The sequence below is a fragment of the Ranitomeya imitator genome, chromosome 3, assembly GCF_032444005.1.
Source record: "Ranitomeya imitator isolate aRanImi1 chromosome 3, aRanImi1.pri, whole genome shotgun sequence".
Classification (NCBI taxonomy): Eukaryota; Metazoa; Chordata; class Amphibia; order Anura; family Dendrobatidae; genus Ranitomeya; species Ranitomeya imitator.
Window position 1 is genome coordinate 26,892,731 of NC_091284.1, and position 16,631 is coordinate 26,909,361.

At 40.1% G+C, this 16,631-nt stretch overlaps 1 protein-coding gene across 1 annotated transcript in view; it reads left to right on the top strand.

The window, feature by feature from the left end:
• Nucleotides 1–16,631, top strand: part of LOC138672540 (nectin-1-like) — a 104,181-nt gene that overhangs the window by 79,995 nt on the left and 7,555 nt on the right. The window contains exons 2-3 of the mRNA XM_069760609.1: nt 7,660–7,944; nt 16,201–16,306. Coding sequence (XP_069616710.1) covers nt 7,660–7,944; nt 16,201–16,306 — 391 coding nt within the window. The remainder of the gene's footprint in view (nt 1–7,659; nt 7,945–16,200; nt 16,307–16,631) is intronic.

The following is a 16,631-nucleotide window of genomic DNA, read 5'->3' on the forward strand; positions in this document are numbered from 1 at the left end:
GAGTATTCTCATATATATTTAAGTTGTGCTGAGGCTTTACATCCTCACTAGGGTATTCGTCTTTTTTATAGTCTATATGTATTATCATGTATTTTGTATTTTTGAATAAAGCTTATGCAATTTTTACATTTCTATGTGTATAGAACTCCACTTTTTTGTGTTGAACATCTGGGAAATTTTAATGCATTCCAGCATAAATCCCATAATCCATTGATGTATCAGGGATGGAGAGGAGGCCATGAATGCGAAGCTCTCGATTTCTATAGGGCATCTGTCATTTGCCATACAAGTGGGTTCTGCTCCCATATAAGTAAATGGTGAACTCTTCTATGTTTTTTTTTTTCCAAATAAACTTTATTGAGTTTTACAATTAACGGGGCAGGAAGAAAATAGGTATAAGGGGAATGAGGGGGGAGGAAGGCTGGGTAGGCAGGGGGGAGAAAAGGGGAAGAAGAGGGGATAGAAGACACATGTAGTGTGCGTCAACAGGTATTCACGATTGACAAATAGTAAAAATACATTTAAATGGTGAATAATCAAGATGCATTCAGTAACATACAAAAGGTAGACAATCGAGCCAGTCTAACATAACTAACACTTCTAATCAAACTCCAGATCACGAAGTAATAATTCCTGCTGCAAAATATTATGGGAAAACTTCTTCCCAACAAGCCCATTTTTCTGAAAATTTTTTGAGGTTGCCGTTAGCTAAGGCAAATTTTTGCTCACAAGATTTGTGGAGGGCAACACGTTCTTTGATCTCCTGGAAAGAAGGAGGTGACGTAGTTTTCCAATTGTAGGCGATGGCGTTTTTTGTGACCGAAAGTATGTGGATGATCAATGCCCTAAGAGAAAAATGAATGACGCTTAATCCCACAGAGAGCAATGCCATCTGTGGAGTCAAGATAATGTTTTTACCCAATAGGACACCAATTAGAGAAGAGATTCTGGTCCATAGTGATTTTAATTTAGGGCAGCTCCAAAAGATGTGGAGCAAGTTTCCCCCAAGGCCGCAAACCCTCCAGCAATTTGGGGAGATATGACCCCCAATCAGGGAAAGCCTTGCAGGGGTAAGGTACCAACGAGAGACCAGTTTAAAATAGGACTCTTGTAGAGACATAGATACAGTAGCGGAGTAAGTGTGGACCAAGGCTCTTTCCCAATCGTCTGAATCAATTGTTATCTGGAGCTCTTGCTCCCGTTTCAACATGGGTGAAGATTTAGCAAAGTCAGAGTCATGGTTAAACCAACCATAAACATATTTATAGCTCCAAAATATGCTGTGGTCGGGTTGCATATAAGGTTTTGAGCAGCTTCAGAGAAGAAGGGCCTGTTTGATAGGAATTTTTGGCATTGATCTTTGATGACCAGGTAATCACAAAACATGGAAGAGGAGATATTGTATGTACCTTTGAGGGTGTTAAAGGGTATAAAGTTTTTTTCCGTCAAAAATGTGTATTAGTTTCGTAATTTTATATTCAGACCATTTGGGGTTGACTACTTTATTATGTAGCTCGAAAATAAAGGAGATGGCCAGATTGCTCAGAGATTCAAATCTTCCTATACCTCTTTCAGGCCTAACTAATTTAGACCATGCTTTACTAGCAGCTATGAATATTGGGTGAGATTTGTCGCTTACATTTTTAATGTTCATTAGCTGTCTCAAAATCAGCTCCTTGGGTGCTCTATCTAAATTTAGAGTGGACTCAATCTCTAACCAAGCTGGGGATTCCTCTTTAGACCGCCAAGAGAAACTCTGACTAATCAAATTAGTATAGTAGTGTGCCAGAATGTTGGGTAGGCCCATTCCCCCCGATGTTTTGTTTTTGTAGAGTGTTTTCATAGCCACTCTCGCTTTTTTGTTGTTCCATAGGAACTTATTAATCAGAGATTGAATGTTAATTAAGTAAGGAATTGAGATAGGAATGGGGATGGACCTAAATATGTATAAGATTTTAGGGATTATGAAGGTTTTGTCTGACAAGTTTTTTCCCCACCAAGACAGGTCCTTCCCTGCAAAGTAATTTAGATCTAGTGAAATATTTCTGGTTAGGCAATCAAGATTAGTTGGAATGAGTGAGTCCAAATTTTTAGTGATCCTAATCCCTAGATAAATGAAATCTTTTGCCACCCAGCTCCACGAAGTTGCTTTTTTCATCTCTCTAATCTGATAGGACTCTAGATTAAATTGCAAAATTTGGGACTTGATTTTGTTAATTTTAAAATATGATAGCTGGGAAATTGCGTCTAGTAAATTTTGGGTTGCTGGAACAGATGTTAAAGGGTTTGTCAGAATAACATCGTCAGCAAAGAGACGGATTTTAAATTCTCTGTTTTTGTTTGAATGCCAGATATATTATTGTCCTCTCTTACTGATTGAGCCAAAGGCTCTATTGCCAAAGCGAACAGCAAAGGAGACAGGGGGCAACCCTGGCGCGTACCGTTCGTAATTGAAAAAGGTGATGAGAGGTGATTGTTGGAGAAGACCCTTGCAGTGGGACCTGAATAAAGAGCCATAATTGCGGAAATAGATTTTGGATTGAAGCCGAATTGTTGTAAAGTAAGTTTTAGGTATGACCAGTTTAGGCGGTCAAACGCCTTTTCCGCGTCCAATGAAGCAATGATCGCGGGGACTTTTTTTTGAGTTGATGAATTTTATCAGGTCTATAATCCTCCTTGTTCCATCGACCGATCGTCTGCCCCTGACAAACCCTATCTGGTCGTTAATTATCAGTTTGGGTAGAAAGTTGTTGATCCTATTTGCGAGAATCTTAGAGTACAGTTTAATGTCTGTATTCACTAAAGGAATTGGTCTGTAGTTTGGAAGCTGATCGGGGTCTCCTTTATCTTTGGGTATCACAATAACTGTGGCTTCCAACATTTCCTTCGGGAACTTGCCGGATAATGCTGCGGAGTTGAAAATTTTGGAAATATGTGGGACTAATAAAGTAAGGAATTCTGGAAGCAGATTGGTGCACATCCGAAAAATGGGTATACTCAATAGAAGTGGTGTTGAGACATCTGAAAATGTCATACATTTCGTTTTGGTGAAGCCAATTGTTTAGGGTCAGAGCTTTGTGTCTGTTTTGAGCTGAGGAGTCAAGATGGCCGTCAGGGACCACGTTGAAATCTCCTACCATTATTAGGTCCCCTTTTTTGATCTCCAACACTTTTCTCATAAGTTTGTTCAGGAATTTGATTTGGCCAATATTCGGGACGTAAACGTTAACAATTGTGAAAGGATGGCTATCAATGATGCAGATTAGAATATGGAAATTGCCTTTTGGGTCCTTATGCTCCTCAAGAAATTCGAATGAGATATTATGACTAATTAATGTCATAACACCTGCTTTTTTCTTGCTACCACAAGATTCAAAAGTTTGTGAAAACTTCTTGTCTGTGAGTTTTGGATGATCATTGGATTTAAACTTGGTCTCTTGTATGCAAATGATGTCGGATTTAGATTTGACCAGGTCGTCCCTGATTGTGAATCTCTTCCTCGGGCTATTCAGGCCCCTAACATTATACGACATTATTTTGAGAGACATTTTTGATTGCAGTTAGGGGAGGTGGAGATTAGTCACCTAGAGATACCTGTATGTAGAGTTGGTAACTGTAAAACAGTAATAAACTAACTAAAGAATTGAGGCTTTACTTTTAGAGTGCAGCAATGACAAGAAAAGAAAAATCAATGTAAGTCTGTGAACACAAAACAAAAATGAAAAGAAATAAAACAATACACTTGGATCACAGAAACTTTACTTGTCCTCTCCGAAGAATCCCTCCGGTGGGTTCTTCTCTGTTCGGGGGAAAGTTCGTGAGTGAGCTCAGGACAAAGCCTGAGGCATCCTCCATCGAAACCTTCAAAAAGAACCTGAAGACCCACCTCTTCCGACAAGCCTACAACCTGCAGCTACCACCGATCGACCAAACCTCTGCATGACCAGCTCTACCCTCACCTACTGTATCCTCACCCATCCCTTGCAGATTGTGAGCCCTCGCGGGCAGGGTCCTCTCTCCTCGTGTACCAGTCATGACTTGTATTGTTTAAGATTATTGTACTTGTTTTTATTATGTATACCCCTCCTCACATGTAAAGCGCCATGGAATAAATGGCGCTATAATAATAAATAATAATAATAATAATCCTCCGAGATATGAAAATATTGGACAAAGGATAACAAATTTCACATATTAATGAGAAAACATTTAACAGTTGTAACACTTAGAACCTGATAGGCTGTATATTAGCCATTTTAAATTATATATTGCTTCTTGTCCTACAGGGCAAAGAAACGAAAATTTTGGAACCCTGTACAAATATCCTTTTATAGGATACAAGTTGAGGCCGAATAAATTTAACAAAAAGACTACTCCTAAACTGACTCATGTAATAGAGGCAATGAACCTTTCTCCTTCTTCAGGAGTACCAATGGGAATTGTTTTGCCTTTAAATGATACCAAGAGTTTCAGCGGAAACCCCCATTTATAAGGGACTCCCATGTCTCTCAGAGGGCCTGTAACTTTTTTTAAAAGCCTTTCTGCCTTCTAGAGTCTCCCTAGATAGATCTGCATAAAGTTTTAGGTTATCATAAAGCACAGGGAATTTCTTCTCCCTTTTGATAAAATTTTGTAGCTGCTCCTTTACGTGATAAAAATGAATCCTGAGAATTGTATCTCTGGGGAGGTCAGCAGCTATACTTGAGGGCTTGGGCAGTCTATGGATCCTATCTATAGTAAGCTCCTGTGCTGATGGGGAAGGGATAGCTTTCTTGATTAAGGTTTGGGTGTAGTCAAGGAGTTTGTCAGGAGGAACATTTTCTGGTATGCCACGAATTTTGACGTTGTTACGCCTATTTCTGTCCTCAAAATCTGCCATTTTTAGCCTAAGACGGTCTATTTCCGATCTAAGTTCTTGATTTTCGGACGTGTGTTTAGCTAACGTTTTTTCTAACCCCTTGATTTTTTCCTCCTGCTTTCCTAGCTTTTCGGTAAACACCTCCATTGTTTTTTGTAGTTGGCTAGCCTATTTGTCAAAATTAAGATGCATTTCCTCTCTTACTTGCCTAGTTATCATTTTCATGTGAGCGTCCATCATGCTGAGTAATTGGGATGTTGAATCATCCGAGCCTGCTAGTACTTTTTTAGTTCTCCTTCTCACAGGGCTCACATTTGGGGAGCAATCTCCTGACTCATAACCCAAGTAATCAGACGCACCTCTGCTCTCCTTCCCCCCCATCCTCCGGGCCTAGCCTTTTCCTTGAAATGGAAGTATCCATTTCGCCAGGATTTATATATACCGTATATACTCGAGTATAAGCCGAGATTTTCAGCCCATTTTTTTGGGCTGAAAGTCCCCCTCTCGGCTTATACTCGAGTCATATACCCGGGTGTCAGCAGGGGAGGGGGAGCGGGGGCTGTGTAGTCATACTTACCTGCTGCGGCGCGGTCCCTGCAGTCCCTGGCTTCTCCGGCGCTGCAGATTCTTCCTGCACTGAGCGGTCACATGGCACCGCTCATTACAGAAATGAATAGGCAGCTCCACCCCCATAGGGGAAGAGCCGCATATTCATTGCTGTAAATGATCGGTGCCATGTGACCGCTCAATTACAGAAAGAAGCTGCAGCGCCGGAGAAGCCAGGGACTGCAGGGACCGCGCCGCAGCAGGTAAGGGGAGCGCAGCGCTATAATTACCTGCTCCTCGCTCCGGCTCCGTCTGCAGCGTCCTCTAGCAATGACGCTCAGGTTAGAGGGCGCTGTGACGTAGTCAGTGCGCGCCCTCTGCTGAGCGTCAGTGCTGGAGACGGAGCCGCAGAGGAGCAGGTAATTATTGAAAGCGCCGGCGTCCTGAGAAGAGAGGTGAGTATGTGATTTTTTTTTTTTTTTATGGCAGCACCAGCAGCATTCTAAGGAGCACCTATGGGGCCATAAAGGTGCAGAGCATATAAGGGGCACAGCATTATAAGGAGCACCTATGGGGCCATAAAGGTGCAGAGCATATAAGGGGCACAGCATTATAAGGAGCATCTATGGGGCCATAAAGGTGCAGAGCATATAAGGGGCACAGCATTATAAGGAGCATCTATGGGGCCATAAAGGTGCCGAGCATATATGGGGCACAGCATTATAAGGAGCACCTATGGGGCCATAAAGGTGCAGAGCATATATGGCACAGCATTATAAGGAGCACCTATGGGGCCATAAAGGTGCAGAGCATATATGGGGCACAGCATTATAAGGAGCACCTATGGGGCCATAAAGGTGCAGAGCATATAAGGGGCACAGCATTATAAGGAGCACCTATGGGGCCATAAAGGTGCAGAGCATATATGGGGCACAGCATTATAAGGAGCACCTATGGGGCCATAAAGGTGCAGAGCATATATGGGGCACAGCATTATAAGGAGCACCTATGGGGCCATAAAGGTGCAGAGCATATATGGGGCACAGCATTATAAGGAGCACCTATGGGGCCATAAAGGTGCAGAGCATATATGGGGCACAGCATTATAAGGAGCACCTATGGGGCCATAAAGGTGCAGAGCATATATGGGGCACAGCATTATAAGGAGCACCTATGGGGCCATAAAGGTGCAGAGCATATATGGGGCACAGCATTATAAGGAGCACCTATGGGGCCATAAAGGTGCAGAGCATATAAGGGGCACAGCATTATAAGGAGCACCTATGGGGCCATAAAGGTGCAGAGCATATAAGGGGCACAGCATTATAAGGAGCATCTATGGGGCCATAATCAAAGGTGCAGAGCATATATGGGGCACAGCATTATAAGGAGCACCTATGGGGCCATAAAGGTGCAGAGCATATATGGGGCACAGCATTATAAGGAGCACCTATGGGGCCATAAAGGTGCAGAGCATATATGGGGCACAGCATTATAAGGAGCACCTATGGGGTCATAATCAAAGGTGCAGAGCATATATGGGGCACAGCATTATAAGGAGCACCTATGGGGTCATAATCAAAGGTGCAGAGCATATATGGGGCACAGCATTATAAGGAGCACCTATGGGGTCATAATCAAAGGTGCAGAGCATATATGGGGCACAGCTTTATAAGGAGCATCTATGGGGCCATAATCAACGGTGCAGAGCATTCTATATAGCACAGTTGTATATGGAGCATCTATGGGGCAATAATGAACGGTATGGAGCATCTATTTTTATTTTTGAAATTCACCGGTAAATGCTGCATTTTCTACCCTAGGCTTATACTCGAGTCAATAAGTTTTCCCAGTTTTTTGTGGCAATATTAGGGGGGTCGGCTTATACTCGGGTCGGCTTATACTCGAGTATATACGGTAGTTCTCTTTTGAACTGTTGTGAGGAGGTTTAATTTTGAGGTTTGTTTTGTTGGCTAGTTAGGTAAAATTTCGGGTCTGATTTGTCGCCAAGACTTTTGGATGGTGTCCTTGGTGACCTTGACTTATCAGGGCTTAACAGGTTTACTGATTCCTGAGAGGGGTCACGGCGTGACATGTGTGATTTATTAGTATTGGATAGGGGAATTTTTGAGGCACAGTTTTTGTTATTGGAGCAACTCATTTTTTCCTGATCAGGCAGCTATTTATAAGAATATCTACCAAGGTATAACTCTTCTATGTTTTAATGATCACCACCCTCTGTCTCCACCATATAGTAATTGCGAATATCGATGTCTTTCCTCCACCGGAGCCGATCGTGGTTGGGTGTCTGGAGCAAACGGTGGCAATCTGTATTGTTACAGCAGCCGAGCCTGCCGCAATTAAGTGGAGGACTGGAGACCTACCCTACAGCGCAGAAGAAAGGAATATAAGACATGAAAACGGCACCGTCACCTCCAGGAGCGAGCTGAGAATGATCCCAAAGAGTAAACTAAACGGAATCAAAGTGACCTGCATCTTACAACAGACCGAGAGGACGCTCACAATACAGAATATTCACTGTAAGTATAGCCTGGGGAATATGGCCCAAAATACTCTTCTCTTTCAATATAGTCAGTATTGTTACACTGAAGCAGCCGATTTTACATGATAATGTCTGTTACTACAGATTAATCACTCAAACAATAACTACTATAATACTGCTCCTATGTACAAGAATATAACTACTATAATACTGCCCCTATGTACAAGACTATAACTACTATAATACTGCCCCCATGTACAAGAATATAACTACTATAATACTGCTCCTATGTGCAAGAATATAACTACTATAATACGGCCCCTATGTACAAGAATATAACTACTATAATACTGCCTCCTATGTACAAGAATATAACTACTATAATACTGCTCCTATGTACAAGAATATAACTACTATAATACTGCTCCTATGTACAAGAATATAACTACTATAATACTGCTCCTATGTACAAGAATATAACTACTATAATACTGCTCCTATGTACAAGAATATAACTACTATAATACTGCCCCTATGTACAAGAATATAACTACTATAATACTGCTCCTATGTACAAGAATATAACTACTATAATACTGCTCCTATGTACAAGAATATAACTACTATAATACTGCCCCTATGTACAAGAATATAACTACTATAATACTGCCTCCTATGTACAAGAATATAACTACTATAATACTGCCCCTATGTACAAGAATATAACTACTATAATACTGCTCCTATGTACAAGAATATAACTACTATAATACTGCTCCTATGTACAAGAATATAACTACTATAATACTGCTCCTATGTACAAGAATATAACTACTATAATACTGCCCCTATGTACAAGAATATAACTACTATAATACTGCTCCTATGTACAAGAATATAACTACTATAATACTGCCTCCTATGTACAAGAATATAACTACTATAATACTGCCCCTATGTACAAGAATATAACTATTATAATACTGCCCCTATGTACAAGAATATAACTACTATAATACTGCCCCTATGTACAAGAATATAACTACTATAATACTGTCCCCTATGTACAAGAATACAACTACTATAATACTGTCCCCTATGTACAAGAATATAACTACTATAATACTGCCCCTATGTACAAGAATATAACTACTATAATACTGCCCCTATGTACAAGAATATAACTACTATAATACTGCCCCTATGTACAAGAATATAACTACTATAATACTGTCCCCTATGTACCAGAATACAACTACTATAATACTGTCCCCTATGTACAAGAATATAACTGCTATAATACTGCTCCTATGTATTAGAATATAACTACTATAATGCTGCCCGTATGTACAAGAATATAACTACTATAATACTGCTCCTATGTACAAGAATATAACTACTATAATACTGCTCCTATGTACAAGAATATAACTACTATAATACTGCCCCCTATGTACAAGAATATAACTACTATAATACTGCCCCTATGTACAAGAATAAAACTACTATAATACTGCTCCTATGTACAAGAATATAACTACTATAATACTGCCCGTATGTACAAGAATATAACTACTATAATACTGCTCCTATGTACAAGAATATAACTACTATAATGCTGCCCCTATGTAGAAGAATATAACTACTATAATACTGCTCCTATGTACAAGAATATAACTACTATAATACTGCTCCTATGTACAAGAATATAACTACTATAATACTGCTCCTATGTACAAGAATATAACTACTATAATACTGCCCCTATGTACAAGAATATAATTACTATAATACTGCCCCTATGTACAAGAATATAACTACTATAATACAGCCCCTATGTAGAAGAATATAACTACTATAATACTGCTCCTATGTACAAGAATATAATTACTATAATACTGCCCCTATGTACAAGAATATAACTACTATAATACTGCCCCTATGTACAAGAATATAACTACTATAATACTGCCCCTATGTACAAGAATATAACTACTATAATACTGCCCCTATGTACAAGAATATAACTACTATAATACTGCTCCTATGTACAAGAATATAACTACTATAATACTGCCCCTATGTACAAGAATACAACTACTATAATACTGCTCCTATGTACAAGAATATAACTACTATAATACTGCCCCTATGTACAAGAATATAACTACTATAATACTGCCCCTATGTACAAGAATATAACTACTATAATACTGCCCCTATGTACAAGAATATAACTACTATAATACTGTCCCCTATGTACAAGAATACAACTACTATAATACTGTCCCCTATGTACAAGAATATAACTGCTATAATACTGCTCCTATGTACAAGAATATAACTACTATAATGCTGCCCGTATGTACAAGAATATAACTACTATAATACTGCTCCTATGTACAAGAATATAACTACTATAATGCTGCCCGTATGTACAAGAATATAACTACTATAATACTGCTCCTATGTACAAGAATATAACTACTATAATGCTGCCCGTATGTACAAGAATATAACTACTATAATACAGCCCCTATGTACAAGAATATAACTACTATAATACAGCCCCTATGTAGAAGAATATAACTACTATAATACTGCTCCTATGTAAAAGAATATAATTACTATAATACTGCCCCTATGTACAAGAATATAACTACTATAATACTGCCCCTATGTACAAGAATATAACTACTATAATACTGCCCCTATGTACAAGAATATAACTACTATAATACTGCCCCTATGTACAAGAATATAATTACTATAATACTGCCCCTATGTACAAGAATATAACTACTATAATACAGCCCCTATGTAGAAGAATATAACTATTATAATACTGCTCCTATGTACAAGAATATAATTACTATAATACTGCCCCTATGTACAAGAATATAACTACTATAATACTGCCCCTATGTACAAGAATATAACTACTATAATACTGCCCCTATGTACAAGAATAAAACTACTATAATACTGCCCCTATGTACAAGAATATAACTACTATAATACTGCTCCTATGTACAAGAATATAACTACTACTAGATTGTGGCCCGATTCTAATGCATCGGGTATTCTAGAATATGCATGTCCCCGTAGTATATGGACAATGATGATTCCAGAATTCGCGGCAGACTGTGCCCGTCGCTGATTGTTTGAGGCAACCTTTATGACATCATCGTCGCCATGGCAACCATTATGACATCTACGTCGATACTGTGCCCGTTGCTGATTGGTCGAGGCCGGCAGGCCTCGACCAGAGACGCGGGATTCTACGTCGATACTGTGCCCATCGCTGATTGGTCGAGGCCTGGCGGCCTAGACCAATCAGAGACGCGGGATTTCCAGGACAGACAGACAGACAGAAAGACAGACAGACGGAAAAACCCTTAGACAATTATATATATAGATAATACTGCCCCTATGTACAAGAATATAACTACTATAATACTGCACCTATGTACAAGAATAAAACTACTATAATACTGCTCCTATGTACAATAATATACATAACTACTATAATACTGCTCCTATGTACAAGAATATAATTACTATAATACTGCTCCTATGTACAAAAATATAACTACTATAATACTGCCCCTATGTCGAAGAATATAACTACTATAATACTGCCCCTATGTACAAGAATATAACTACTATAATACTGCTCCTATGTACAAGAATATAACTACTGTAATACTGCCCCTATGTACAAGAATATAACTACTATAATACTGCTCCTATGTACAAGAATATAACTACTATAATACTGCCCCTATGTACAAGAATATAACTACTATAATACTGCCCTCTATGTACAAGAATATAACTACTATAATACTGCCCCTATGTACAAGAATATAACTACTATAATACTGCCCCTATGTACAAGAATATAACTACTATAATACTGCCCCTATGTACAAGAATATAACTACTATAATACTGCCCCTATGTACAAGAATATAACTACTATAATACTGCTCCTATGTACAAGAATAAAACTACTATAATACTGCCCCTATGTACAAGAATATAACTACTATAATACTGCCCCTATGTACAAGAATATAACTACTATAATACTGCTCCTATGTACAAGAATATAACTACTATAATACTGCCTCTATGTACAAGAATATTACTACTATAATACTGCTCCTATGTACAAGAATAAAACTACTATAATACTGCCCCTATGTACAAGAATATAACTACTATAATACTACTCGTATGTACAAGGATACACAGCTCTGGTAAAAATTAAGAAACCACTGCAAAATGTTCAGTTTTTCCGATTTTTCTCTTTATAGGTATATTTTTGAGTAAAATGTAAATTGTTCTTTTATTCTGTAAACTACTGACAACATGTCTCCAAATTTACAAGCAATAAATTTTGTATTTTTTTTCTGAAAAGGATAAATGGTCAAAATTCAAAAAAACCCAGTGCTTTCAGACCTCAGTGCAAAGAAAACAAGTTAATAATCATTTAGGAACAACAATACTAATGGTTTATCTCAGGAAGAGTTCAGAAATCAATATTTTGTGGAATAACCATGATTTTTAATCACAGCTTTCATGCGTCTTGGCATGCTTTCCACCAGTCTTTCGCACTGTTCCTGGCACAAACATTTAGGCCGGTTTCACACGTCAGTGGCTCCGGTACATGAGGTGACAGTTTCCTCACGTACCGGAGACACTGACTTACGTAGACACATTAAAAACAATGTGTCTCTGCACATGTCAGCGTGTTTTCACGGACCGTGTGTCCGTTTGGAAAACACGGAGACATGTCAGTGTTCGTGGGAGCGCACGTATTAAAGTCAATGGGTCCGTGTAAAACACGTACCGTACACGGATGTTGTCCGTGTGCAGTCCGTGTGCCATGCAGGAGACAGCGCTACAGTAAGCGTTGTCCCCCCAGCGTGGTGCTGAAGCCGCCATTCATTTCTTCTCTCCAGCAGCGTTCGCTGGAGAGAAGATATGAAAATTTTTTTTTTTGGTGTTTAAAAAAAAGATCCGTGTCCCCCAACCCCCTCCCACCCCCTGTGCGCCCCCCCCCCCCGCTGTTAATAAAATACTTACCCGGCTCCCTCGCTGCGTCCTCTCCTGGCCGCAGTTTCTCCTGTATGAGCAGTCACGTGGTGCCGCACATTACAGTGATGAATATGCGGCTCCACCTCCCATAGGGGTGGAGCCGCATATTCATCACTGTAATGGGCGGCACCACGTGCCCGCACAAATAGGAGAAGCTGCGGCGAGAAGAAGCAGCGAGGGAGCCGGGTAAGTATTTTATTAACAGCGGGGAAGGGTGGGTGGGGGGGTGGGGAGGGGGGAGGGGGCACAGGGGGTGGGAGGGGGTTGGGGACACGGATCTTTTTTTTAAACACCAAAAAAAAAAAAAGATTTTTCATATCTTCTCTCCAGCGAACGCTGCTGGAGAGAAGAAATGAATGGCGGCTTCAGCACCAGATGCAGGGGACTGCGCTTAACTGTAGCACTGTCTCCTGCACGGTGCGTGTGGTACCCAGTCGGCACACGGGCGGCACACAAATGCCGCACGTGTGCCACACTGATGTGCCACGTGAGCACACGGACACAGGGACACGGATAATTCCGATACCGATTTTTCCGGTACCGGAATTATCTTGACGTGTGAGACTGGCCTTAGTTTGATGGCTTGTGACTATCCATCATCCTCCTGATTACATTCCAGAGGTGTTCAATGGGGTTCAGGTCTGGAGATTGGGCTGCCCATGACAGGGTTTTGATGTGGTGGTCTCTTAATCTTTGCCAGAGCTGTAGAGCAGGTGAAGAATTGAACACATCACCAATTTTATAAGTAAATATATTTCTTAAGGTGCTATTTACATGAAATTCTCACCAGATGTCCATAACAACTCATCCAAGCCACACAGACAAAGAAACCATGGATTAAACCATAGATGTCCAAAGATTAAGTTATGTGTAATAATTAGACATGACACAAGGGAAAAAGTATTGAACACATGAAGAAAGGAGGTGCAAAAAGCCCTGGAAAGTCATGACACCAGCAGAAATCTATCAATAACTCAAAAGCAATCCTGCCACTTTGTGAAAAATAATATGAGCTGGTGCTACTGATGGCCTATAAAAAGGTGTCTCATTACTGAGGTGCCACACAACAAACATCTCATGATGAGTATAACAAGTAAGCTGTCTCAAGGCCTTCACAACCTTATTGCTGCAAAACGTACTTATGGCATTCATTACAGCGGAATTTCTAAACCATTGAAGGTACCAGTGAGCACTTTTGGTGCTATAATCCAGAAGTCGTAAGAACAGTGTTTCACCATAAACCAGCCATGACCAGGTGATGCCTTCAAGATTTCACACAATGGAGTGAAAATAATTATCAGAAGAGTTGTCCAGAAGCCAAGGACCAACTCTGGAGAGCTACAGAAAGACCTGGAATCAGCATTTAAAATTGTTTCAATGAAAACTATAAGTAATGCACTCAACCTCTATGTCATGGATGCCGGCTCATCACGCGGCTGTTTTTCGGCATATGGCACTGGCAATAGCATATAATTGAAAGAAGAATGAATGGACAAATGTACTGAGACATCCTTGATGAAAATCCTCTACCATCTACCAGAATGATGAAGATGACACAAGGGCGGACATTTCAGAAAGACAATGATCCTAAAGACACATCCAAGGAAACTCTCAATTGGTTTCAGGGAAATAAAATAAAGCCTCTAGAATGGTCGAGCCAAGCACTGGACCTGAATCCAATAGAAAATGTATGAAAGGAACTATAGCTCATAGTTTATAGAAGGAACCCATGGGACCTTCAGGATCTGAAGAGTGTTTGTGTGGAAGAATGGGCCAAAATCACACCTGAGCAATGCCTGCGACTAGTTTCTCCATGTAGGATGCGTCTTGAAGCGGTCATCACCAACCAAAGGCTTTTTTATGAAGTATTAAATAAATTTTAGTAAGCATATGCAATACTTTTTCACTTAATTTATGGACATCTCAGGTTTCATTTCTTTGCCTGTGTGGATTGGATGGGTTGCTAAGGACATCTGATGAGAATTTCAGGTCAATAGCATCTTTAGAAATATATTCACTTAGAAAATTGGTGATGTGTTCAATACTTTTTTCACCCGCTGTACGTACTATAATACTGCCTCCTATATATAAATACTGTAATAAAGAGAAGAAAATCTAGTAAAAACCATTATCCTCTAGTGCTGTTATATTCCACAACTGCAACCTCTCTGGAGACCCCAAAAAGTTTTAAGCTCAAAGACAAGGTCGAGGTGAGGAGGCTGAAACCTGACCACCACTGTACAAGACGCAGATGGTGAACATGTCAAGCCTGGGCCAAGAAACATTCGAAGGCTGATTTTTCAATGGTTTTAGGAACTGATGAGATAACAGCGACTCTAAATGGACCAAGTAGATGAGTCCATAGCTAGATCAGTAACGAGCACATACCTCCACTTCAACTCAGACCCCAGGAGGTGGACACTGCTATGGGTCAGGATTATTGAAGATGACATTTGGAAATTTTCTGAAGATGGACTCAAGTCAAAACCAAGTCCCAAACCTACTGCTAGTTTTTAGAAGACACTTTCTTCAGGCAGTAGTATAGTAAGAAGTCTGCGACTGTCAAGAAACCCAGGATTGTCCTGCAGGACAATGCTCCATCACAGCATTGAAGTATCCACAGCTTGGGGCCAGGAAAGACCTTAAAGAAAGAGAATAATGACCCGGCCCTGTCCTGACCCAACCTCAACCCTAGTGAGAACTTGTGGCCCTTCTTACATGGGAGATTTAAGGTGAAGGAGAACAGTCCCCTGTCTGATCAATTTCTGGGACTGTGGTTGGTGTTGCCCCAAAAAATTATGAAAATTACAGGCTCCATGGATGGAGCTTATGACTGTTACTGAGAAGACAGGCGGCCATATTACTATATTGGTCACTGAGATTTTTTGGAAAGTGGCAGAAATTTATATTTTTACATTGAGGTGTTTGATTCTTATTCTCACTGTAACAGATGGAAAGAAAAAATTGAGATGGAAAATTTTACTTTTTCAGTTAGTTGCCCAATATTTCTACCTACAGAGACATTTTTTTGAGAAAGACAAATCCACACTTATACTTTCTTAATATTCAAGTTTCAGATTTATTAACCTTTGAATTGACGACAGTCATGGAAACGTTCAAAAATAAAAATAATCAAAGATACAAACTTCCTAATAATTCTGTACTTTTTGTTCTGCTTTGCCTTCAGTTGCTCCTGAGATGGTGGATATTCATGAACTTAGAAGTGGTGATGATTCACTGCAGTTTTCATGTCATTCGGAGGCGAACCCACCGGCTGAGTACACTTGGAAGCGGTAAGAGAAGGAACTTTAAATGTTTACTTTACAGTTATGCCCTTTCATTCGGACTTTGCAAAAAGAAAGATCTTTGATATTTTTTTGGCATTTGTCAGGCCAGTATTAATACCTCTGTCTGTAGCCGGTTTGGTGCAGTATGTGGCAGGTGGAATGTTGGAGGCGGTATGTGCCGGGTGGAATGTTGGAGGCAGAATGTGGCGGGTGGAATGTTGGAGGCGGTATGTGGCGGGTGGAATGTTGGAGGCAGTATGTGGCGGGTGGAATGTTGGAGGCGGTATGTGGCGGGTGGAATGTTGGAGGCGGTATGTGGCGGGTGGAATGT